The 25128-nt window shown below is 38.4% G+C and overlaps 1 protein-coding gene across 1 annotated transcript in view; it reads right to left on the bottom strand.

Moving 5' to 3' along the window:
• Window positions 1–25128, bottom strand: part of LOC107689683 (voltage-dependent P/Q-type calcium channel subunit alpha-1A-like) — a 123098-nt gene that overhangs the window by 7851 nt on the left and 90119 nt on the right. Inside the window, exons 40-45 of the mRNA XM_016487803.1 lie at window positions 23815–23911; window positions 18284–18476; window positions 16257–16360; window positions 10023–10132; window positions 8912–9047; window positions 5709–5822 (exon numbers count right to left, since the gene is read on the bottom strand). Coding sequence (XP_016343289.1) covers window positions 5709–5822; window positions 8912–9047; window positions 10023–10132; window positions 16257–16360; window positions 18284–18476; window positions 23815–23911 — 754 coding nt within the window. The remainder of the gene's footprint in view (window positions 1–5708; window positions 5823–8911; window positions 9048–10022; window positions 10133–16256; window positions 16361–18283; window positions 18477–23814; window positions 23912–25128) is intronic.

The following is a 25128-nucleotide window of genomic DNA, read 5'->3' as shown; positions in this document are numbered from 1 at the left end:
ACGAAGCGGATATTGTCCTCTTTTGGAAGACCAAACAAAGTAGTTTCACTTTCACAACGAAGCACACAGGTCCTTCACGACATGGCGGCAGCGGCAACAATACTAAAGTGAGAATAAAAGTTATGCCTTCTTTCTTTGCGTGAACATTTGGGCGGCGTTATGCAAATCTTCCCACATAGTGAGGTAGATATGTAGGGGCGTGTTAGAACAAGCCGTTTTAGGTAGGCGTGGTTAACTCTTAACTTTTATAAAGAATATCTCTTTGGATTTGAGACTTTAGTCTTTGCAACTTTACAGATCTTCTTTATGCACCAAGAGCTTGTAACACTCCAAAGAGAAAGGAAAAATTGAAATCGCATCATATGACCCCTTTAAAATATATTAAAAAATACAAATTATTTTAAATTGTAATAATATTTCACAATACTACTATTTTAACTTTTTGGTCAAATAAATGTAGCCTTGGTGAGCAGAAGAGACTGCTTTCAAAAAAATATTTATATTTCTCTAAAACAAGTCTTATTATTAGATACTTTTCCTTCTCAAGTAATTTTATCTTATTTTAAGGATGTTTAGATAATCAACTGGAAAACAAGACAAGCACCCTGCTTATATCTGTATTATAGTGCTGACAATTTGTGATCATTTTGGCCCAATCACATGTTAATACCAGGTGTAAATGGGTTCTATGATGACTTAAAACTTGAGTGTTAATTCTGTAGGTCTGGGAGTTGGTTTGGTTTGATTGTGTATGACCTGATGAACACACTCAGCCGATACCAGCGACCAACTAAAGAAATTCACCATGCAGAATCCGCATAGAAGAGAAAGACGTATATGTAAAAAAGAGAGAGAAACTGAAAGATAGTTGCAAAAGGTCGTGCCTTGCATGCATCCAGGACTGAATCTATAAAAAGTTAAAAAAAATACTCATCCGTGAATATACATCCTAGTTCAACATTTGACAGAAGCACATTTCTTAAGCAGACCTCTCTTTTCATCACTCACAGTCATGCACACCACAGAGAGAAGAGAGAGGCCTGTCCAGGCTTCAGAGAGGATGTGTGGGGCAGCACCAGATATATGGTCCAGGAAGAGGGACGTGCAGAGTGGGGTGGTTTGCAGTGGCACAAACCCTGGACTCTCATCGGACCTTGTGCGATCTGAATAATCTCATTAGAACCTGTCCTTCTCATAAAAGTGTGAATTTGACTGTTTTCATTATCAAACACTATCAACACTGACACCTAGAGGCATGGATGCAGCATTGCATACAATCAAGGGTTTTCAGTTACTGACTCATCTGTAGAAAAAAAACAACAACTTGGAAGTAAGATGTAAGATTTCAGATTCATTAGCCACTATAGGTAAATAACTATAAGAAGAAGAGTATGTGCAGTAACTGGTAAACTATTTGTGCTACAAAAACATTTGTTTTTAACATAAACAGTGTTGGGGAATGTTACTTTTGAATGTTACATATGTAACGATATGTATTATTTTCTCACCCACTTCCATTACAGTAGCATTATATGTTTTTTATTATTATTATTATTTACAATGATTTGTTTTTATTTTTATTTATTTATTTGCTGTGGACTGGTAGTTGTTCCATCATCATTCTGCATTCAACAAGTATATACCAGTATACTCAATAACACATTCAAACTTTCATTAAATTAAAAATATAAATAATATGTGACCCGTGCTGGCAAAATGAGTCAGAATGCGCACGAGCTAATTTTGAGCTACAGGCAAAAAAAGTGAAAAATGTCGATTTTAGTCGATTTTGAGGTTTTCACAAAAATGAGTTAATTAAGCCCTCGTCTAGCGATCTCAATGCTCCAAATAATAATTTTAGATGTTTAATTACCTTTATTTGTACGTTTTCTGAGAGGAGTAGCTACCTTTTCTCAGCTCATTTCTCACGCTGACTGTCATCATAAAGGCGCTTCCGATTGCGCGCGATCCTGATAAATATACACATATACACAGAATTACAGTATATAAGTATTCACGCAAACATAATCTGTTATGTCTTAAGTGAACGTTCGGGGAACTGTTGGGGAAAAAAACATTTGATGTGTAACATTATATTAGATCCGTGCATTACAGTGAGTCTTAATATAGGCCGCCTCATTAATGTTAATCTAACAATAAAAGAATCACTCACTGCTCTTGACTGAACTACTTTTGTAGTTTTAATAATCAATTTTGCCAGCACAGGTCACATACAATAACAAATAAAAAACACTTTAGAAAGTTCCTCTTTCGCCCTTTCGACCCACTGAACACCAAAAGATCTCTGCATGTCTCTGCTCAAAAACACAGTCACACGTACACGTACGTACGTACGTACACACACACACACACACACACACACACACACACACACACACAGCACAGCACAGATAATTGCACTCGCTTAAAGACTGGACACAAAAACATAACATGCACATGAACAGAAAGCATACAATGATTGTTGCAAAGCACACAGATAGCAGATATACATTAGGAGGAGGCAGACAAGGAGTCTTGTGTGATTTGATCTGCACACAAATCTGTCTGAAAATCTGTCTGTACTCTACAGATAATAATAATGCCCCAGTATAGTAAGTTGCCAATGAATAGCTTCAATACTTTTTACAAATGATTAAACTATCTGTCTGTGTCATTACTAAAATGTTCATAGAAGTCCCTCAGTATATTAAAATGTGTTAGTAAAAATGTATCTATATAAATATTTAATTTTATTTCAAATAAAGCAATAAACAGAAATATTAAATGATCCTTCCTTAATTGCTTTCATTTGGTTAAAACATTATTTTACGCTAATTTTTACTGTTATTGGATCAAATAGTTGAAATAATGTTTCCTCTGAATGAAAAAAAAAGAATATTGCCAAAAGTACAATAAATCCCATATTGCAATATTAAAAGATTTTTCCAGTATTTTTTTTCCTGAGATATTCAAGCACAAATTAGGTGATTTCCAGAGAATGGTTCAGAGACAGAAAGACAGATGCCAGAGTCAGACAGAGTCAAACAGAGAGTGATAATGGAAAGAAAGTAATAATGAACGAGAGAGGTTGCACATACAGTGAGATTATCTCCCCGGTGCCGCCCTTTCCTCCGTGGCTGCTGAACAGCCATTTCCATACAAACACAAGGCACGCCACAGATATGTCCATACAAATACACACATAGAAAGCACATAGGGCCGCATTTACACAAGACAAAGCACATTAACAGTGGGTGACCCCAGGCATGAGAGAGAAGGAGAGAGAAAGAGAGATTGTACTCAAAAGAAGAAAAAGTTGGAGACAGGGTTTCGTGCAGGAGTAAACGAGGATGGGGAGGGCAAAAAAAGAGAGTAAAAGAGGGGAGGAAATAAGGAGAGAAAGATATAAATAAAGAGAGAGAAGAGAGACACAGAGAACCTGGTTAGACACAGAAGCAGTGGAGACGGAAAAAAGACACTTACCACAGCAGCACACACACAGAGGACCAGAGGCAGTGTTAGAGACACGTCACAGTACACCACACAGAAATGATATGGTGAGGAACAGTACAGTGATCATGACACACAGTGGCCATAGAGAGGTATACTACTACAACACTGCGCACACATACAGTACGTATAGCATGAGACCACACCAACAAAACTCTCTTGTACTTGGTTTCAAAAATATATGTAAATCACTCTCACACTAGTACATGTTGAGGGTTGCGCAAGTACAACACATACACTACTGTTCAAATGTTTGGGGTCGGTAAGATTTTAAATATTTTTGAAAGAAGTCTCTAATGCTCACCAAGGCTGCATTAATTTGACCAAAACAGTAAAACTAGTAACATTGTGAAATATTATCGCAATGTTAAATTATTGTTTTCTGTTCTAATATATTTTAAAATGTAATTTATGCCTGTGATACAAAGCTGAATTTTCAGCAGTCATTACTGTAGTCTTCAGTGTCACATGATCCTTCAGAAATCATTCTGATATGCTGATTGGTGCACACTTATTAATGATGGTCATTATTAATTATCAGTTTTTATTATTAGCAATGTTGAAAACAGTTTTTGCTGCTAAAAGTTTTTGTTGAAAATTTTTTTTTCTTTGATTCTTTGATCAAAAAAGTTTAAAAGAACAGCATTTATTTGACATAGAAATGTTTTGTGACAAATGTCCTTGCTGTCACTTTTGCTCAATTTGCTGCATCCTTGTTAAATAAAACAATTACGAAAAAAAAAAAACTGACCTCAAACCTTTAAACAGTACTGTACTTACATAAACTTGGGAGACATTAATGCACACAAACACATGGTCACAAAAATCCACATCTCAGTACCAACTCCCAAGTCATTGCTTGCTTCAGCCTTAAATTTCACTGAGCTTTATGACCCTGAATGAAACGCAATTCAAACTTGGCCAAAGGTTAATAACAACAAAAATAGAAAGGAACCACATAAAGTAATACTGGGCTGTAAATAATTACTTAAATTACTTATTTTTTATAGTAAAGACAATGTAAGAACACTGAGTAACTTCTTTACCTAGGGAGGAAGTCAGAGTTAGCCAAACCCAAAATGAAACTAAGAATTTAAAGAAAAAATAAAGATATAGAGAAGGAGAGAAGGAAAGACATATTCACAGAAAATTCAAGGAGACAGCATGAGAAGAGAATTTATTCAGAAAAAAGAAAGCAAACCCAACCCTGCTTTTCTAATCTGTCAGCTCCTCAGCACCCACAGCATCATGGGATAGCAAATTGTGCACTTGTTACAAATTTCAGAATCTCCGCGGATGCAATATGCCATCTGGGTATTGCATTTTATGAATACAGAGCATCCAGATGTCCTGTTCGTGTGACATACTCCTTTTTGTATAATGTGTTGCTGGGAAGTGTGTATATTAGGGTCTGTATGAATGAGGAGGAGGCAGCTACTCAAAGGCCAGTGGTGAGAAACATGAAATAAAAAAAACACTTAAATTATACCCTGTTCTAGACCTGCATCAAATATGCATTATAAGTAAGGAGGGTGCATGTTGTAATATGCTAGATATCATCTATCTAGACAATTATAATATGATTGTGTTTGAATGCAAAAAAATGTATTCTTGAATACATCACATATATTCAAACACATATTCTGATAATTACAGATACTTAAAATGCATATTTATGACAGGTATGCAGATGAAACTATTTCATACTGACTGATCAAGCTTTGTTTCTTGTGGAGTGCCTCAAGGATGGGGGGTCGTCCCTGGGGTAGTCCCTGTTACTCAGTTCCACTATTACCCGTCTACATGACCCAAAGTATGTAAACACCTGAACAAGTGTCCCTAATGAAAATGTATTTCATGCTGCTATACCATCTTACACATTTCATCTCAATAGACTGCATGGCTGTATACTTGACTTAATGCACCATTTAGCCATCTAGTATCGTTATGACTTAGCGACTTAGCATAATTGACTCGTTTGTGTAATTCACGCTCACACTTGCTTGTAAAGGATATCAATCCATTGCATATGCTATAATGGGTTCTCTTTGCTTTATCTGGCCAATGGGCACATTTGTTTAATGCAGGAATGGAAAGTGGAATGTTTGGAGGGTCAAGAAAGGAAGGACAGATGTGAAAAGGGGGTAGAAGAAAAGGAAGGGGGGAAACACGAAGGAATGACAGGATGAGGCGCTCACTTGGTTGTCTGCTGGGAGTCGAGGCATGGAAGCAGCCCTGCCATGGCCTTCCATCGGCAGATAGTGCTCAGTGTCCGAGTACCCGTCCCGCCCCATCTCTCTCATCTCTACTGTCTGCAGAAACAGAGGGAGACCATGCATGACTGCCCAGGGACAGCAGGCAAGAGTGAATGCCAGGGGCCTGAGAGACAGGCCTAAGCACAGTGGATGGAAGGAGGACATCTCCACCTTCATCTCTCCCTTCACCCTGTGGGGAGATGCAAGAGTAGCAGGACAGTCCTGCCCCAGCCTCTATTCTATATGTAACTGCTGTTGGGTTTGCAAAAAAGTAGGATCTGATGCTGTTAGCTGGGTAAATACATGCAGGGCTTCAATTACAGGATCACTGAGAGAAGATCAGGAGATGATGGTATTAGAAACTACTCTCTCTCTCTTAGATCACAAACAGGATATACTGTGACCCAGCTTCAAATACATAGACACACATATGGCTGGGCGATTTTTCAGATTTTATCGATTAATTCAAATGTAATTTTTTGCCACGATTTTATTTAAATCGAGGAATCCTTATTTTGAACAGAAATATTACCAAACGTTAGAATTAGACACTTTGACAATATGTCAATGTTAACAGTAAAGAGAAAAGAATGATCCAACCGCATGTCGGCGCACGTGATTAACCGCTCAAGTGTGACGCGCTCTGTGAAGGACCATAAGTAGAATATATCACCAGGTGCCATTCACACAGAATGCGCTTTTGTGTTGACAAAGATGTGACACGGGCAGTGGAATAGGAAAAAAATGCAGGAAGATGGGAGTTAAGTTGAAGTTCTTTCAACTTGAGCGGCGTGTTTTTAGAATGCCGTTTTATGCATGAGACGCTGCAAGAGATGCGAGTGCAACAGTCAAATGCGTCCAAGTTTACATAGAAAAAACAGTGGAAAAGCAGCGCAATCAAATAAAAACCTGTAAAGAACTACTACTGTATGTCTGAAATTTCATGTTTGCATCATGGTGACAGGCTGAAAGCTGCTGTTCATTGTTTTTACAGAACATTTATAGTTAATAGTCTACTGGTGTTATACATTCAGTCATTTTGAATTTGAATTACCTTGACTTTTGATATTTTTTAAAGCATTTTCCTTGTATTATTTCTGAACAAATAATATGTTTAAGACAAGTTTGTAGAAGATATAGTTGTAGTTCATGCACCTTTTTTGCAAAGATATTTAACGTTAAGACAAGTGATTTGTTTAACATTTACATAATGTTGACAACTTCATGTGTGGTGCACTTAAAATAGAAATTTCTTTAGAGGGTTGATAAAGAAAAAGTTACTTGAATCATGTTGTAGTTACATTTTCAAGTCGTAAATCGTAAAAATCGAGAATCGGTCAAACGTTCTGAAAAAATCTAGATTTGATTTTTTTTGCCATATCGCCCAGCCCTAGACACACATCTCTTGACTCAATTATGCTTCTGCACTTTTGTTAAAGGTTTAGACATCATTTGTTCACCCTCACATTCTTCTAAACAGTATGACTTTCGTACTTCCATAGAACACAAAAGAAGGACTTTGCACAAAAAGGAGCAACCAGCAAATTCTTGAATTACAATAAATGGGGACTGAAGCTTTCAAGCTCCAAGAAAGATGGAAGAATCATAGGAAATATCTGTGCAGTATAATTCAAAATGATCTGATGCCATATGATAACAACTGTAAGAAAAAGACCAAAATATAAGTCGTTATTCACTCATTTCTTTTCACAAAGAGCTGTTAAATGCTGTGACTGGATTGTTGAGTCAATGAGTAAACCTAACTCTGATTCAAACAGACTGGTTTTGTAAACTGGATTCATTCATAAGATCTGACACCAATAAATGATTCAAACATGAATTAGACATTGCTACTTCTCTTATGAACATAGATGTTACGATTTTTCCAGTAAATAGTGACTTAAACCTCAGCAAACTAACTACCATATTTCTTAAAAAAAATATTTTTTTTTAAATAAATAAATATAGTGCACAAGTTTTATAGACCATGTGTGTGTTTTTTTGTGGTCATTTTGGAGATTAACAACCCCAGTCCTCATTCTCTGTCATTATGTTATGTTAGTGCTCTGGATATTCTTCAAAAATTCACTGTTTCATAGAAGAAAAAAAAAAGTCATATGAGCTTTGATTGACATGCGGGTGATTAATTGATGGTGTTTTTAATTTTTCAGTTTTAATTTGTTTTGGGTGAACTATGCTTATAAGCTCTTGCAATTAAAAAAATCTATTCTCAATGAACAATATTATCTTACTGTTTCTCACTTTCATCTGCTCAGTAAAGCTTGACGTTTTCTAATCAATTTTAGAACTGTGTTTTGCAGCTTTTCTTTTGTTACTTACTTCTTATGAATCGCTTATGTTGTCTTTCTTATTGATAAGCTTTGGATAAAAGCGACTGCAGTTCCTGACATGAATTTAATGAATAGTTGAGCTGGGTAGGAGTGTCTCACTTCCTGACAGTATAATGGCACGTAAGACTGCGGAAGGGTTTAAACATCCTTCCCAGATAGTCGAATATGGATGCATATATTCAATGACATGAGCTTCACCATACAAAGCAGACATGTGAGATTAATAAAAGAATATAAACAGTAACAGAAGGACACAAAGACTGAAGGAAAATATAAGAGAGAATAAGAGAGTGTGGAAGATAGTCCACTGAATTCAGTTTTTACTCAGCAACAGAGAAGGGGCTTTGTTGCTTTCTGCCAATGAGATGCACATGGATGAGGGATAGACAGACCAACCATTCAGGGTTATGAAAACAACCCGCTCCAATGGACACCCTCCACAAAAGACTGAATATCTGATTTGCTGTCTTATAAAGGCAGAGAAAACATTATTGATCCACTGAGACGTCCAATGGTTTGACACTACATGAACGTGAGGGAGTTATATGCTGCTGGAGAATTCATAAAGTAGTGAAATAGTGGCTCTCACATCACAAAAATCTTTTTTTTTTTTTTTTTATCGCATCTTTTTTATTTCACTTGCATTTATTGTTGTACTATCATACTAATCTGGTAATGTTTGAGGTTAAGAGTACAGTGATGCACTACCCTAAAGTAATTTTTATAAATTTAAGCATTTACATAGGTACCCTCACCGAAAATTGTAAATGAGATTGTAAATGAGGCTCTGTGTACCTGAGATAGTATGCGGTTATCTGCAGTGTCATCTGGGTTTTGGCCTTCAGGACTCCAGCTTCCTGCTTTCTGAGACATCTCTTGGGCTCGTGCCGTCACCCATGATTGGCTCTCCGGGATCCTGTCATCAACAGGCCTGACAACACCCATGTTTAGTCAGATTACAAACTCTCTACACTCCGTGAAGGGCTCAAGGCTCTGGTTTGCCACTCATTGTGGTTTAGATGATCTTTCTCATTAGATGTCTACTAGAGGGAAAATGGTGCACAGTGGCCTGATGTATTTGTTGTATTGGTCATGAATTATAAAAAAGATTAGAATAAAAAGTGAGCTTTGATCAATCAATCATCCGTGTGTGTGTGTGTGTGTGTGTGTGTGTACATGGTTAGAGGAAAATGTTGTCTGCAGCAAATGCCACATTAAAAATCATGCATATTTAAATGACATGCAGCCTGAGGCCAGAGATAATACCAATTGCTTTATACACACAAGAATGCGAGGCACATGGCTGGGTCCATTTTGTAAAAATAGTGCTCTTTAATATAAATTGGCTGCAATATAACAAAGAGTGAAAAATTGAAGGGGGTCTGAATACTTTCCGTACCCACTGTATATATATATAAAGAAAGTATTAAAATGTGACGATTTTAATCTTTATTAAATTATTATTTTATGTATTATTATTTTTGTTTTACAGTTTTCTTTTTTGTTGTTTTAATCACAATTCTTGTCTTTTGAAAACTATAAAAGTAGAGAATAAAAAGTGGCTTGCATTAATTTGACAGTTTTTTTTTGTTTTGTTTTAGAATATTTTATATTATTTTTTTAATTCAATATTTCATCATGTCATATTTATTAATTTGAGTACATTTTACTTTGACTAAAATCAATACTGGTCATTCTTAACCATGGTTGGGTTATTTGAAAAATTCATATTTAATTATTGTCATGATGTATGCATTAATCTCAGCTTTGCTACCATTGTCAAAATAATAATAAAAAAATCCCTTTGTTAACATTTACATTAGCAATTTCATTAATAAAAAAATTATACTATAAACTTTAACATTGGGAGAGAGACTAGGGAGGAAATGGAGAGGGTGCTACTCACAGATGATTTGCAGGGTGCTGTTGTGTCTCGGGAAGGCCAGTAAGTCCCTGTCCCACATCCTGGCTTGGAGACGGCGGCTCCAGACGCTGAAACATTAATGGCGTTCGATTCTGTGTAAGATACAACATGGCCTACAGCTGGTATCAGGCAAGCTGATGGGAAAATGGGGTTGGGGAAAGATATGGGATGCAGAGCATCACATGTGCGAATGGAGAGGCAATCCAGCAGCGGTCAGTCAGGAGGCATTCCAGGAGCATTATGGGTAAATGGGTATCCTGTGAGTTGTATTGCCTGAAATCTGCCGATGGTACCATGCTGAGAATTCATTTACTTTCATTGTCCCAGTAAATGTAAAGTTTCTGAACTGGCTGCTAAAGAGTGGTGATACATCTTGGTGTCATTCAGTAGACAGTAGATTGGGCTGTTTGTTAGCTTTGAGCTCATCTGTATGCTATAGTGTATACCTAAACATAGACAAAATTCACTTTTAGGAGATCTAGGGTCAGTAAGATTTTTTTTTATATATATATACTTTTTTATATTTAATTTATACTTTTATTCAGCAAAAACACATTAAATTCATCAAAAGTGACAGTAAAGACATTTATAATGTTATGAAAGATTTCAAATAAATGGTGTTCTTTTGAACTTTCTATTCAATAAAGAATCCTGAAAAAAAATAAAAATAATGGTTTCCACAAAAATACTAATCCGTTTTCAACATTGATAATAATAAGAAATGTTTCTTGATGACCAAATCAGCATATTAGGATGATTTCTGAAGCATCATCAATGCTTCTCAATATTATTAACTCGTCGTTGTCTTTAGGTCACGTCCCTCCCATAGAAAAACATAGTCTTCAAGATAGTCTCCATTCATTTCATCCTATAAAAAAAAAAGATTGATATTTTCAGGAACCTCTCTGATTGGTGGATCTCACATCGGGTCCCGGATAAAGTTATTAAATCATAACATGGTGGAGGGATGTCTGTAATGTTTCTGCCATTATGTGGTGAACAATTCATTTCTATACTAATTGTTTATCTTAAAAATATTGATTATGTGCATGTCTTTCACATTTTTTTACTGAAGATTAAAATTGTTGTCATCCTTTATCATTTTAAGTATTTTTCTATTCTATGTTTTAGATTGGGTGTTGTAAATGGGATTTGCAATGACTCCACTTTATGTTTTGAATGTATTATGTTTTAATATATTTCATGCTTTGTTCTAATTTTATTACATTTATTGTTTGTTACATTATTCTAGAGCACTTTAAGTTTGTTATTGACTTTGTCAAAGTTGAGATGATGTGTATTATACAATCCAAGTGATGGTTCAAGTGCTTGTATCTGGAAAGGTAAGTCGGTGATCACCATTTCTGGACTGTGGAGTTTTATTCTGACTTACCTTTCCAGATACAAGCACTTGGAACATCACTGGATTGTAACTTGTTGATCACTTGATCACATCACTTGTTGATATGTAATGATCGGCCTTATCGGAAGATGTTACAATAGTTAAAATGGGGTCGTTTGCTTGCCATGCTGCCTCCTTTATACTGTTCATTTCCTGTTTCCTATACTTGCATCCCGAGATAACTAGGAATTACACAAGCTTCAGTCTGGACCCTTATGAAGATCTGAGAAGAGATGATGCCAAGCCCCCAGAAGACCTCAGATGATGCTAACCCTGGAACAACATACAGAACTACCAAATTTAGCTTAATCGCGACGTTTAATCGCAACATATAACCATTGCAGCTGACAGTGTTCATCGTCTGTTTGATTGCATGATTCTTACTGTACATTTCTGCTATAGTCACCACTAATAACCTACTCCTAAATATAATGTAGAAACTTAATTTTCTTGCTTTGTGCTTTGCAACGATTCGTATCGTGAAAAGCGCTATACAAATAAACTTGAATTGAATTGAATCATGTGACACCGAAGACTGGAGTAATGATGCTGAAAATGCAGCCTTGTCATCACAGGAATAAATTGCTTTTTAAAATGTATTAAAATGGAAAACAGTTAACAGTTAAGGCAATCATAAGAGGCCTCGTTCAAAAACATTTGAAAAAAATCATACTGACTCTAAACATTTAAAATGTAGGGTCTGCCTTTTCTGGGAAAACAGATCAAAAATATTGATGTCTCATCCTGTACTACATAGATTTTTTTGTCCAATCAAATGTTTTATAGAATGAGAATGTCCCTCCCCCAGATACCATCACCAAAATGAGTAGAAAGTCACAAATCATAGCTCTTATGTAATTACAACCAATAGGCTATTTAATAAAAAAGAGGCAAGCCCTTTGATTATGTACCACCCAACCTTTTTGTTTTGAAAGAGAGTATGTAGATCATTACAACTACTATAACAAAAACTCCAGAGCTTGTTCTCTTTAGAGCCATTTTTTGTGTGTATTCAATCCATAAAGCAGACAATTGGTACCATCAGCCAAAAATGACACCTTGATATTTGAAAAATGAAGGAAGAAAAAAAATAATCAACCTGTCCAGTGAGAAACACAAAATGCATGTAGTATGTAAAGGCAGGTTTCATATTAAAATCTGATGAGAGGAAGTAATAGTGGATAAAAGAATGAGAGCTGATAAAAGAAAAGGAATCATCTGTGAACAACATGCACAGATCGAGTTTGTACTTAATACTATCTAATGGATGAGTTAGGACTCTGTATGAGAAAAAGCTTAGCAAGTTCAATGGTCTCTGCCAAAACTGCTACATCCACTTGAAACATCATGGTTACCACTAAGATTGTACAGGCCAGCTCCATGTCTACAAAAATGTGTTTGACTTTCATGTGGATGTATAGTTGTGGATCACACAAGAACAACACAGTATAAAATGTACATCAGGCCCATGTTGCATTACACTCTACTATTCATACTAATATTCATCATCAATGAAAACACATGTATAAACCATCGTCATATAAACCACCGAGGAAATTGAAGTGTATTTTGTGTTTGATTGCTAAAATAATAAATAACTGAAACAATGATTTTGTATACCCTTTCTGCAACCAAAACCATAGTAACTGCTAATAATCAATAGTTATTGAACCACTGGGATTCAATTACAGCAGGACGCACACTGTTCTGTTATTCAGCTGGAAGAATGAATGGACATAATTAAAACAAGCCATCAGACATACTGAAATATTAAACCACCCACTCCAAGTGACTTCATAAAATTAGGAACTAAGTCAGTCAGTCAATAAGTTTGGCAATGAATTATTAATCTAGAGGTTTATGTGGAAGAGAGTAATCATGCAATGCAATACTTTACAGATTGTAAAAACCTTTTAAGGGGCAGCCACTTACATGCCTTCCCAGGTTTATTCAATTTCCTTTCACTTCTTGGAAGGATGCCACAAATGTCATCGATGTGATTTAAAAGTCACAAATGTGATTTAAATCCTTAGATAATGATTGTAGGTCCAATTTTCTAAGAAAGATGAGTTGTGAGATGAGATGTGGCCTTCCTTTATCAAATACATTCAGCATTTATAGTTGTTTTTACAACAACTACACTGTGCATTCAACTGAATGAAGAAGGAGGCCTGATTTTTCAATCCTGACAGAGCTTAAAGGTGATGTGTGTAATTTTATCAATGTAAAAACATTATCCTTGTCCAAGCCTAAAGTAAAACGAAAATAGTGATGGACTTTTCCCTCATATTGTGATGTATATCCAAGAGAAACAGCATCTCAAATGAGAGAAAAAAAATGTATGGCAGGATTTTGTCCATCTAGAATTGATTGGATCGTTGTCCTTTGCTAATTGCTGTGATCTAACATGATTGACAGGTTGCTGGAGTGTAGGGATTTTTGCCCCGCCCTCACACCGATGCACACATCATCAGAGAAGACACATCATTGGAGCGAAGAGGTTTATATTGTTTAATATAAAGATACAAGGGCACATAAACTGAGTTTGGTGTGGGATTGCCTGTTTGTCTGCCCAATAGCAGTTGGCAAAGTTTGAAGCAGTCATTGTGTTTACAATTCCATTTGGTGAAACTAGTGGTGCAGAAATTACACTAAGGACCTTCATTCAGGTACTACCGCCAGAGTGAGGGTTAACGGCTCACTCTCCGAGGTGCTTACAACTACCTCCGGAGTTAGGCAGGGCTGTGTTCTGGCCCCAGCACTTTTCTGCAGAGCCGTGGATTGGATCCTCGAGCGAATAGCATCACAGAATGGCGTTAAGTTGCCAGAACATGATTTCACTGACCTAAACTACGCAGATGATGTCACGTTGCTAGACGAATCTGCATCAAAATTGGTAACATCTCTTGAGCATTTTGAGCGAGAGGCTTCCCATCTGGGCCTACACGTATCATGGCAAAAAAACAAATTGCAGAGCCTGGGTGGCGGATCCAATATCAGGAACATTACTGTTATGGGTCAGAAGGTGGAAAATGTCACACAGTTCACATATCTGGGGAGTGTACAAAACTCAGATGGAAGGTGCGCGGCCGATATCGCACGCCGAATTGGTCTGGCTGCTTCAGCAATGAGGTCTTTTCAGAACCTTTGGCGTCAACAGAGGACTCAGCTTAGCACAAAACGTCGGTTCTACTCCTCCTGCGTGTTGCCAAATCTTCTGTATGGTTCAGAGACCTGGACTCTTCAATCACAAGATGCCAAAAGGCTACAGTCATTTCATATGCGCTGCCAGCGTCAAATCCTGCATGTTCATTGGTCCGACCTCATAACAAACGCGGCCATCAACCTACGCACTGGTCTGCCAACTACCACAGACATAATTGCTTGTCGGCGCACGTCTTTGTTCAGACATGTGGCCCGGCTAGCAAGTCATACTCCTGCCTATGGTGCCTTAGCCTGCGCCGTTGCCCGACGCTCTGAAAGACATGCTCCCATTGGCTGGAGCAGACCACCTGTTTGCCCTCGGTGAACTCGGGTTCAACAGATCGGGGATGGATCATCTCCTCCCTCCTCCATGAATGTAACCTTGCCATTGGCCGCGGCCATTCACTTCGCATGACGAGATCGGGCTACGAGCCTCTGCAGCTCAGGCGACTTGATGATGGATGGATAGAAATTACACACTTCACCTTTAGCTCCACATAAATATCTTATTTTGTGTAAGGCAGAGATGCATTTGTGAAAGTAGTACTTTAATGCCAAATGGTTGTTCTAAGTAACATCAAAATGTTGAGCTGTCATCACTATTGACAGTTGATGCAATAGGATCAACAAGGTCATGATTAAAGATAAAGGGCAAAGGAACTAGGTAAACCTACTGGACTACTAAATACAAAGAAGGTTATCGCTCACAGTCCCAAAATGAGAAAGGTGAGTACATTGTCAAATTTGATATGGAAGAACAGTTTATTCTCAGATTCCACATGAACTGTGACAAACCGCCAGAACACGACACATTTAATGTGGTTCCTCATCTTAAGGTGAGATGTTTTTTTTTGCCTTTCTCAACAGCTTTTCACTGAGAATGTTATTTAAACAACATCAGAACTTCCACTGGCATGTAACTGGCTCACTATCTAAGGCCCCGTCCACATTGAGTTTAGCTGTATACGCATACATTTTGTATCGTATAGGCGTTTCGTCCACACGGATCCGGTGTTTTGGGAGAGTGACACCGATATTTTTGAAACCGGGACCCAGCGTGGATAAATCTGAAAACGCCACCCTTGCGTTTTTGTGTGGACAGCGAATCCGTATATTTTCTGAAACGGTGATATCATCAGCCCATGTCTCACCCCTAGTCAGACACCACTACGTCACGTAACAGCAACAAAAACATGAACAAACACTGAACGATTGTCTTTTTATTAACTAACATTAACACATATTAATAAATGTATTGTTCCATGTTCGTTTGCATACCACGCGCAAGGTTTATGCGCATAGTCTGAAGTCTTCTCCGTTTTTAGTGTATCTCTGTGGCAGAATTACAGCGACACATACTGGTCTGGCATGTATACTACATTGTTTTGTGTCGGTTTCGTGGTTTCGTGTGGACGCAGATATTTCCTGAGACGAGGGGAAAAAAAAGATTGGATAGGGAAAGCTCGGGCTTCGTGTGGACGTAGCCTAAGATACAAGTGTGTTTACACTTCAGAGTCGATGGTGAAAATGAGCATTTAGCACAGCTGAAGACTGTCACAGCTCATTGTGGACTGAGATTGTGATTGCCGGGTGAGAGGAAGACAGCATACCTGTTCATCGTGGACAGCCTGTGTCCGTTTGGCTTTACTTTGCCGATAGTACTCCATGATCATCATGGCAGCATAGATCTTTCCCACTGTCAGGTCTGTCGCTGCTGAGAAAAGGACAAGTTACCCTGCACGATTAGACACGGTGAGATGGACCCTGAGCGAGGGGGATGGGAGTGAACACGGGACGTGCACAAGACAAACGCAGACGCACAAACTCACATGCACAAACAAAGAGTGTCAAATCGACATGCACAGAGCCAATGGTCTTTTCACAAGCAGACTGATTAAAATGGCTAAAACTATTTACGCACTTCATTTTTATGATCAATATTTGAAATACTCGGTTTCTACTATTTTAAGTGCAAAAGTATTGCAGGAACTGACAGCAAACTACAGCATAATTCCTAGATACAGTAAACAAAGTAAAATGGTCTCCCAAAAAACGGTCCTTGCCGTTTTATGGAACAGAGTCCACATGGAGAAGTAACTAAGAGTAACTTCAGACTAGGTTTACATGCCATGCTTAGTGGTGTTTAAAGCCATGGTCACCACCTCTGTATAGGATCTGCATAGAACAATGAAGATAAAAAATTAGCATCAAACAATAAAGTTCTAAATTACTACATGCTTGCTGCAAACTCATTTAAAACATACTTTCATATTACTAGCATTATGATTTTGCCAAAAGCTTTATTGCCTAATGTGTGACAGCAATGCCACCTAATTATCTCATGCTTTATTTGTAGCATCTAGCTAGCATTAAACTAGCTAGTTTTAAGCAAATCTCATAAGATTAGCACATACATTTCATTGGTAGCATATTAGTGGTGCAATATTTATTTTTATTTTTTATTAAATAATACTGTTTTACGTACATCTTGTCAGGAATCTCATAACCCCTGTAGTGAAAAGACATCTATAGAGGGTTGATCTATAGTAAGGCACCCCCTGGTCTCAGGCATAGTGAGCTGGACATACACAAATGTGTGTTATCAATGTCTTTTGTAGCACTTGAACATAGACTGTCTTAAAATATCTTTGTTAATATGTTTGTGTGTAAATTTGTAGTTGCACGTAGGAGGAGGGAAGGAGCTAAACATGCTAAAGCTAAAGGCAACACATGTGCTCGTAAAACAACTTTCAAGGCTTTTTTACTGCACTAAAGTACAAAGTAAGCACAAAGTAATTCAGTATTTATGTGCACACTACGGTATGCGTATAGTGTGTATGATGTAAATTTTTTTCATTATGCTAGTAGCCTACAGCAGATTTTTCTAACCGCGCATACAACAACAACAAACTACTGGAGACGACAACGACAATAGACGACTACGTTGACAAACGCTTATGTGCAGACCTTCCAAGATAACCAGATCTACAGTTTAAACTAGTACAAAGGCATTTTTATTGCTCATAACTTTTGGAGAGAATTAGTGCAGACACTGGACAAGGGTAAAACTTTCTAGTGTGCATGTTTCTAGCGTCTGTGTTAGCGCACACTATCAAATGGAGTATACTTTGAAAGGCTATGTGTTCAGCTGTTCACAACAAAAACTCAAGTATCCCTTACGCAACTACTCTCTTAGTTCATTTGCATGTATAGGCCTTGCATCTATTTATACGTCCTATGCAAACTGCAATCAGCAATGTTTGCACCATTATTGGATTTGAATAATACTTTCTGCATCACTTTCAGTGTCTACAATTCATTCTCAGTGAATTTCTTCTTGCTTATCTACGCCTCCTATTTACACAGCAACAGGTACACGTACACACATATATGCAAACATATTTCCACAAACACACACACACACACACAATTTTTGTTAATGTTTGAACAATGTATTATCCAATCATATGTAGAGAAGTACTGTGTACAAAATCTTACAAATTATTTATTCTACGAGTCATTATATTAAAGCGGGGTCCCAAAGTCTTCTTATGAGGACTTTTTTTTTTTTATTGAGGTTTGACTTTCCAAGTTTAGACTAGATTTGAATCTCAAACTTTTGAACCCCACTGTACTTAAACAGCTATAGGCAAATACATCAACCGTTCAAACAACAGAAACGAATGAGGGAAGAAAGAAAAAAGGAGGGCCAAACCTTCCCCACCCTTGGCGATCTTGATGTCCAGAGCGGTTCGGATTAAGGCCATAAGGGTGGAATTAAAGTGCACTGTGTTGTCATCGGCAACTGGCAGATCCATCCGCAACAGTCTCTGTGGAGAGCCAATCAGGACCAGTTAGAAGAGCAGCGCTACTGAAATATATGTGTGCTTTGAACCTCCAGGTAGGGTGTGCTTTTGGTGTGTGAGAGGAAATGGGAGGGGAAAGGAAGGAGGGATTTTCAAGGTTAGCTCTGTGACCTTTGATACTCAGTGCAAGAATTAATTTAGAGCTGTTTTAGTGTGGTAATCATGGCTAAAGAAGAAGACTGATTAATGGTTTATGAGACTGCTGTGGAAGTTGTGGAATAGTTCTGTGGTCTAGAACAGTGGCTCTTAACTGGTTGGTGACAACCCAAAAATGGGTTGCAGGGCTGTTCTCAGAGAACAGCAAGCAAAAAAAAAAAAAAAACATAAAAAAACCCATATATGCTTAATGCATATAATACAAACACAACTAAAACAATTGCTTACAGTCAGATATAGCAAAAATAAATAGGATTATCCACTTTCAAAAGTGAGAAGGAAATTGTGACGAGTGGGGGCGGGGCCGAGAGCCGTGGGAACGGAGCGAGGCCGGTGGAGTAATTGATAATGAGCGACACCTGCACCACTCACCGGTCTCGAGTCCCACGGAGGAGCTCCGGAAGGATAAAAGGAGGAATTACGACAGTGAAAGACGAGAGAGGACCAGGCCTGGACTTTATTTTGTGTTTTGTGTGCGGCAGTCGTCCGCTAGGGGCTGCCGCTTTACTTTTATTTTGTGTTTGTTTATTTTATTAAAGTATTTAAATGTTCGCCGGTTCCCGCCTCCTTCTTCCCGTGACTACGAACTGTGTTACAGAAATGATTGTCTTTTGTTGTTGACCTCAAAGGCTGTTTAATCATTTTAACGTTCATTTTACTTTCTACAATTTCATTTGTAATTTGGTGAATTTTCACCAAATTAGCAAGATGCCAACAATGACAGTTGGTGTGACATGACCTCACTCTCAAAAATCATGAACAAAACTATGTCACTAAGGTAAAACAATAAAAAAATAATAAAATCAAATGATATACAATTTCAATTTCAACAATGGTAAGCCTGCTTGTACCAATCACAATGTATTTTGTACAGTGAATTATTGGCTAAATAAATAAATAAAGGTCAATGCTTGCTTTCAGGGATATTATTGCTAGCTTTGTAAAATCTGGGTCCTGAAGCAAAACCAGTCAAAAACCACTGATTCAGATGTCCATGAAACTGAGGCTGCATATGTTACAAATCAAATTCGTATCTATATGATGGTGTATCTTGTTTTCATATCAGCATCTGAGCTGTCAGTCAAAGAGCTTTTCCAGGAGGAGGTTCACAGATTTAACTCAGACCAGCGGATGAAGTAATAAATTAAAACACCATTAACATAAACGTCAGTGTTTTAAAGTATATTTCATCCTTTACTGATCTGGGGAAAGATTATACTTAAACACAGAAAGTCATAATTGCATTGCACAGGGTTAAATGTTACCTCAATCCTTCCGTTACCATGACACCCTCTGCGATGCAATCAGCCACATTACCCGATGTCTCCCCGTCCCGCTCCATCCCAGCAGAAACACTCACCCTCCACACTCACTACCCTCTTTCCCAGCATGCATCATGCAGTCACATGCATCACAGGACAAGCAACAGAGCAGCCAACACTGAAAGCATCATCTAGTTGTTTCATTTCAGCTCATTCATTTAGGTTTAGTAGTGGTTGCTGTCATTGAGAATCAATCATAGATGGACTACTGGATAAAACAAGAGCTCGATCCAGATTCTCTGGTCTCTCAACGCAAAAAAGATGGGTGCAGGCTATTGGTTTAGGTTAGAGCAGCATTCTCCAGAAAAAAAAAAAAGAACAAAAAAGGGAATGACTTTGTGAGTTGTTGTTGTGAAGAGGATGAGCTAAGAGTGAGGATTCGGCTACCTGCTGTGAAAGGGTAATACTTTAATGCTACGGATGATAAAGAGAAAAGCAGTGGGCTGCCAGAGAGGGGTACAACAAACTCCCTTCCAGAGCAGGAATTGGTTTAGGACTGATAGCTTTTACAGGAGGAATTTGGATGGTTGAGATGGTAATGATGAAAGAGACAGGACAGAGACCGTGACACCAAATTTAAAGAGAGCTCAAAAGCTACACGAAAAATCCAAGGGCGAAGGAGAATGAAGCGAAAGATAAAGCTAGAGGAAACGTAAGAATAGAAAGTTCTACCACAGGCTGGTCACATTCTCAACAGGCGATCCTCTATTATGGGCCCTAATATTTGACAGGGAGAAAGAGGGTGAATGCAATGGTCGTGGTCACTGTTCTTCATTCCACTGAGGATAGGGGGCAACAGAGACCCCATTAGACAGTAAGTGACCTGTCTGATTGAATACACAGAGATTGTTGGTCTGCCACCACATGTTTATGTTGGTGGAGAACACCGAACACTCTATGAAGCAAAATATTTTACGAAATGGGAGATCAAACGGGACAGAGAAAAATGAAGGGGGAGGGGCAAAGGTAAGAGAAAGGGGATCCCAGACTTGTTGAGGGCTCATTAAGGGCGCAGATCTCCTTTCATGCATTTTTTTAAGCTGTCATTCACTGACAGAAGGGTGAAATGTCAGTGTACAGTTGCAGACAGACAGAGAGAGAGAAGGAGAAAGAGAGAAAAAGCTAAGGGAGTATTGTGTGGGAGGGGCCAGTGTCCTGGAAGGTGGGGCATGCAGATGATTGGCAGAATGTAAAGAGGAGGGGCTGGAAACAGATTAGAACTGCATTGACAGAAGAAAGAGAAGTGGGAAAAGGATTATTTGTTCAAAAGAGTTGCATTGTACCAAAATGACGAGATTTGTTCCGCTGTAGTGCCATAATGCTACCCAAGGATTACATGTGTGTGTTGTTGCGTATGTGTGTGAATGTGTGCTTATCTGTGTGCAAGCGAAAAGAGAGAGACAGAGAGCTGGTCCCAAGAGGAAAGGGTCCCTAAGAGAGTGGAATCCACAGAGCTGAGGGACTCGGAGGACTGAAGTCCTTCAGGCCTTCCTACCACTGCTGCACACGCACATTTGGGGGTGTTTTTGAGCGTGTGTGTTTGTGACGATGTGAATATACAATATGCATGTGTATGTGTTGACATGCGTCCCAATTTGCGTACTTATGCACTATTCTATGCCATTTTGTAGTAGTGTGTTCACACTGATAATTTCAAAAAGAAGTGCATTTCAAATACCCACATGATGCATTTATTTAACCGAAATAACGAAATGTGGAATGTTGGACACTTCATGCTCTTAACTGTCGCCACTTTCTTAACATAGAAAAGGTGGAAGGACAACCAGCCCCGATGCTGGATTACAAACTAACCTTATATAAGGTAGAGGACATAGTGCATAGTATAAGTGCATAGTGTGTAGTGCATCATTTGGGACACAACTTTTGTGTTTAGTTTCATACTGCATCTCAGATCTGAAATTCACTTATTGATCACTGCTGTACATTAAAGCATAAGCATTTTGCTTTAATGTATTGATAAAGATGTAGAACGTAAGAACAAATCTGAGACCTTTACGTTTCATCCTTTGAAGTTTTAATGAAAGCTATGAAAGTGTGCGTTAGTGGTTTTGTGTGTGTAGGTTTTCATACGGTGCAAAAGTGCTGAGAAGGTTTGTCCGTTCCCGCTTCCCTGTGGATCGGCCCGCCTCAATCTAACACCTTCGAACCCAGCCCTGCCACCAGAATCACAATAGCGCCCTCCGTCAGACAACGAAGGAGGAAAAGAAGGAGAGAAAATAAAGAGAAAACACCAAAAGTACAGACACAGCGCTGGCCACTCGGAGGCCCTCTACCTTGTAGGCAACACGTGCAGGGCACTTCTTCCCCAGGCCTAACGGAGGAGACATGTGCCTGAGCATCTCATACATATCCCTGAAACTGATTCTGCCACTGGGCAACCGAAACAAAACAAAAACCAAAGGAAATATGCATGGGAGAGAGAGAGAGAGAGAGAGAAAGAGAAGAAGAAAAGGGGTAATTCAAAAAAGAAGGGATCAGGAAGGAGACGGGGAATTGGGAGGGGAGGAGAACAGAACAGAACAAAAAGCAGGTTATTGGCCTGGACGAAAGGAGCGGTTTGGTAAACTAGGCTGCCGCAAGACTAATGTTGGTCATTTGTGGGTAAGGGGAGGGGGAGGTGGAAGGTGGGAGCTCAACGTCTGAGTGCTAAAACGGCGTTCTATGCAATGGGGCAGGTTGCATAGAAGAGCATGCGGGCTTCAGAACAGGCATAAAGTCCTGCTGCTGGCAGGGCGTTGTAATGAAGTTTAATGTCAATGCAGTTTCTGTCCCCCTCCACCCAGAACAATGCACGCTACCATACCAGCCAGGCCTAGCCGTGCCTCAACAGCAAGCAAAACAAAAATCAAAGATGGCTGATTCGTTTAGTTTTTTTGTTTGTTTGTTTGTCTTTCACTTTAGTTGTTTTCTCATTTGCTTGTTCCATACACACTAGTGCACTAGTTCATGCTCCTGTAAGTGTCGGCATTGTCCTGCACATTCTCACTAGGTGCGTTTCCATTACCCTTCAAATTGCGCAAATTGAAATTGCGAATTGAAAATACGTCTAATGGAAATGCGTCAATTTCGCAAAAATGCCCATATATCGCAAAAAAGTTTTTACGCTCGCATGAGGTGGTTTTTCAGGCAATGCGAAAAAGGAATAATTCGCAAAACTTAAATGGAAACGGCTTTTTCGCATTTACAGGTCACATGGCGTATGTAAAAAGTCATATGATCATTCTTCAATGTACTATTACCTCCATGAAACACTTCACAAGTGGCCGCTCTCCAGTATAAGGGGCTTTCCCTACTATTAATGCTTAGACTATTTACACTGCACACGTCTGCGGTGCAGTGTGGCTCTGATACGGTCACTGAAGCTGATTGCGGCCACTCAATGCTTGTGTTTATTCCAGAATCCAGCCGTGCGACACACGTTTCTGAAGCGGCTCTCTGTGCTGCTTCTGTAAAGATACACGCATACGCCTCCTTTGAATAAATATAGCCAAAATCCGTCAAAATCCCACCAAAATCCGTTGCCATGACTTATCGCGAGAGGCAAAAGGTTACGTTTTAGTCACATAACATTGGTTAATGGAAACGCGGTCATTTCACAATACTTTTTTATCTACATTTATAAACTATCGCCAAAGTTTTGCACAAATCTGTAATGGAAACGCGCCTATTGTCATATCAAGTAGAATGCAAGTAGAAATGGTGAGAGTACAAAAACATTGTTGAAAAGAAAAAGAAGAGGTAAGCGACATTCATTGCATTCTGGATGCTAGCAGGTAATATTAGTTTTTAAGTGGAAGTCAAACCTTGCAGGCCACCCTATGAGGACATTTCTTGCCTAAGCCCAGAGGGGGGTCGATAACTCGCAATAAACTGTACATATCCTTATAATGAATGCGCCCACTGTAAGAAGAATACAGGGAAGTTAGAGAACACAACTCAGAACAGAGACATCGGCAGGAAGAAGAGCACAAGAACAGGAAGAGAAGCACAGAATCATACACACATTTTCTTATTTGATCGTCACCCGTTAGTTCGCACACCTCCATATTACTGCTGCTTACCCGTCTCTACTTCACTTCTTGTTTTTTTCTTTTTCCTTACTTCCTTCCATTTTTCAGTTTACTCTGTTCTTTACCTTTTCTCTTTCCCTTTACCTTGCTTTTTTTCTTTTCTTCCTCCCTCTTTTTCTTATTTCCTTTTTCTTTTCTGTTTTCCTTACTTGCTTTCTATTTTTATTTAATCCCTTCCTCTTCATTAATTTCTAACTTTCTCTTCTACTTATTTCCTTCTTTTCTCTTCTACTTAATTTCCCTTCCTTCCTCCTTTGTTTCTTTTCCTTCTGTCCTTACTTCTCATATTTCCTTTCATTCTCTTCACCATCATTTCTTGCTTCCTTCTTTTTGTTTTCCTCACTTGCTTCCTCTTTTCCTTCTGTCAGTTGTATTCCTTCCTTCCTTTACCTTCTACTTTCCTTTTCCCCTCCTTCCCTTTCTTTCTTTCTCTTTCTTTCTTTCTTTCTTTCTTTCTTTCTTTCTTTCTTTCTTTCTTTCTTTCTTTCTTTCTTTCTTTCTTTCTTTCTCTTTCTTTCTCTTTCTTTCTTTCTTTCTTTCTTTCTTTCTTTCTTTCTTTCTTTCCTTCCTTCAGTTCTCTTATCCATCATGTCTTTCTTTGAGGTTTCCTCACTTGTTTCCTCCTTCCTTTATCTTTTACTTTCATAATTTGTTTTCTTTACTTAGTTTTTCTGCCTTTCTTTTGCTCTCTTTCATCTTACATTCTCTTCACCTTTCATTCTTTCTTTCTCTTTTCCTTCCCACCTTCTACCTCCTTCCTTCTTCCTTTCCTTTCATCCTTTATGTTCCTTTCTCCTTTTTTCTCTGTCTTCCTTTCTTTCTGTTTCCCTTCCTTCCTCTTTCCCTTTCTCGTGCCCTTCTTTCCCCCTTCCTTTCTCTCTTTCTCCCTTTAACTTTACCTTCTATTCACTTTTCCTTTCAATCTTTCTTCCTTCTTTTCCTTTTTACTTCATCTTTTCTTTTCGTGCTTCTTGTTCTACTTAATTTCTTTTTTTTCTTTTTTTTGTCCTCTTTCCTTTTTGCTTTCTTTCTTGTCAGATTGATTCT

The sequence above is a fragment of the Sinocyclocheilus anshuiensis genome, unplaced genomic scaffold (assembly GCF_001515605.1).
Source record: "Sinocyclocheilus anshuiensis isolate Anshui unplaced genomic scaffold, SAMN03320099.WGS_v1.1 scaffold813, whole genome shotgun sequence".
Lineage (NCBI taxonomy): Eukaryota > Metazoa > Chordata > Actinopteri > Cypriniformes > Cyprinidae > Sinocyclocheilus > Sinocyclocheilus anshuiensis.
This window is presented reverse-complemented; position numbering and strand designations above follow the sequence as displayed.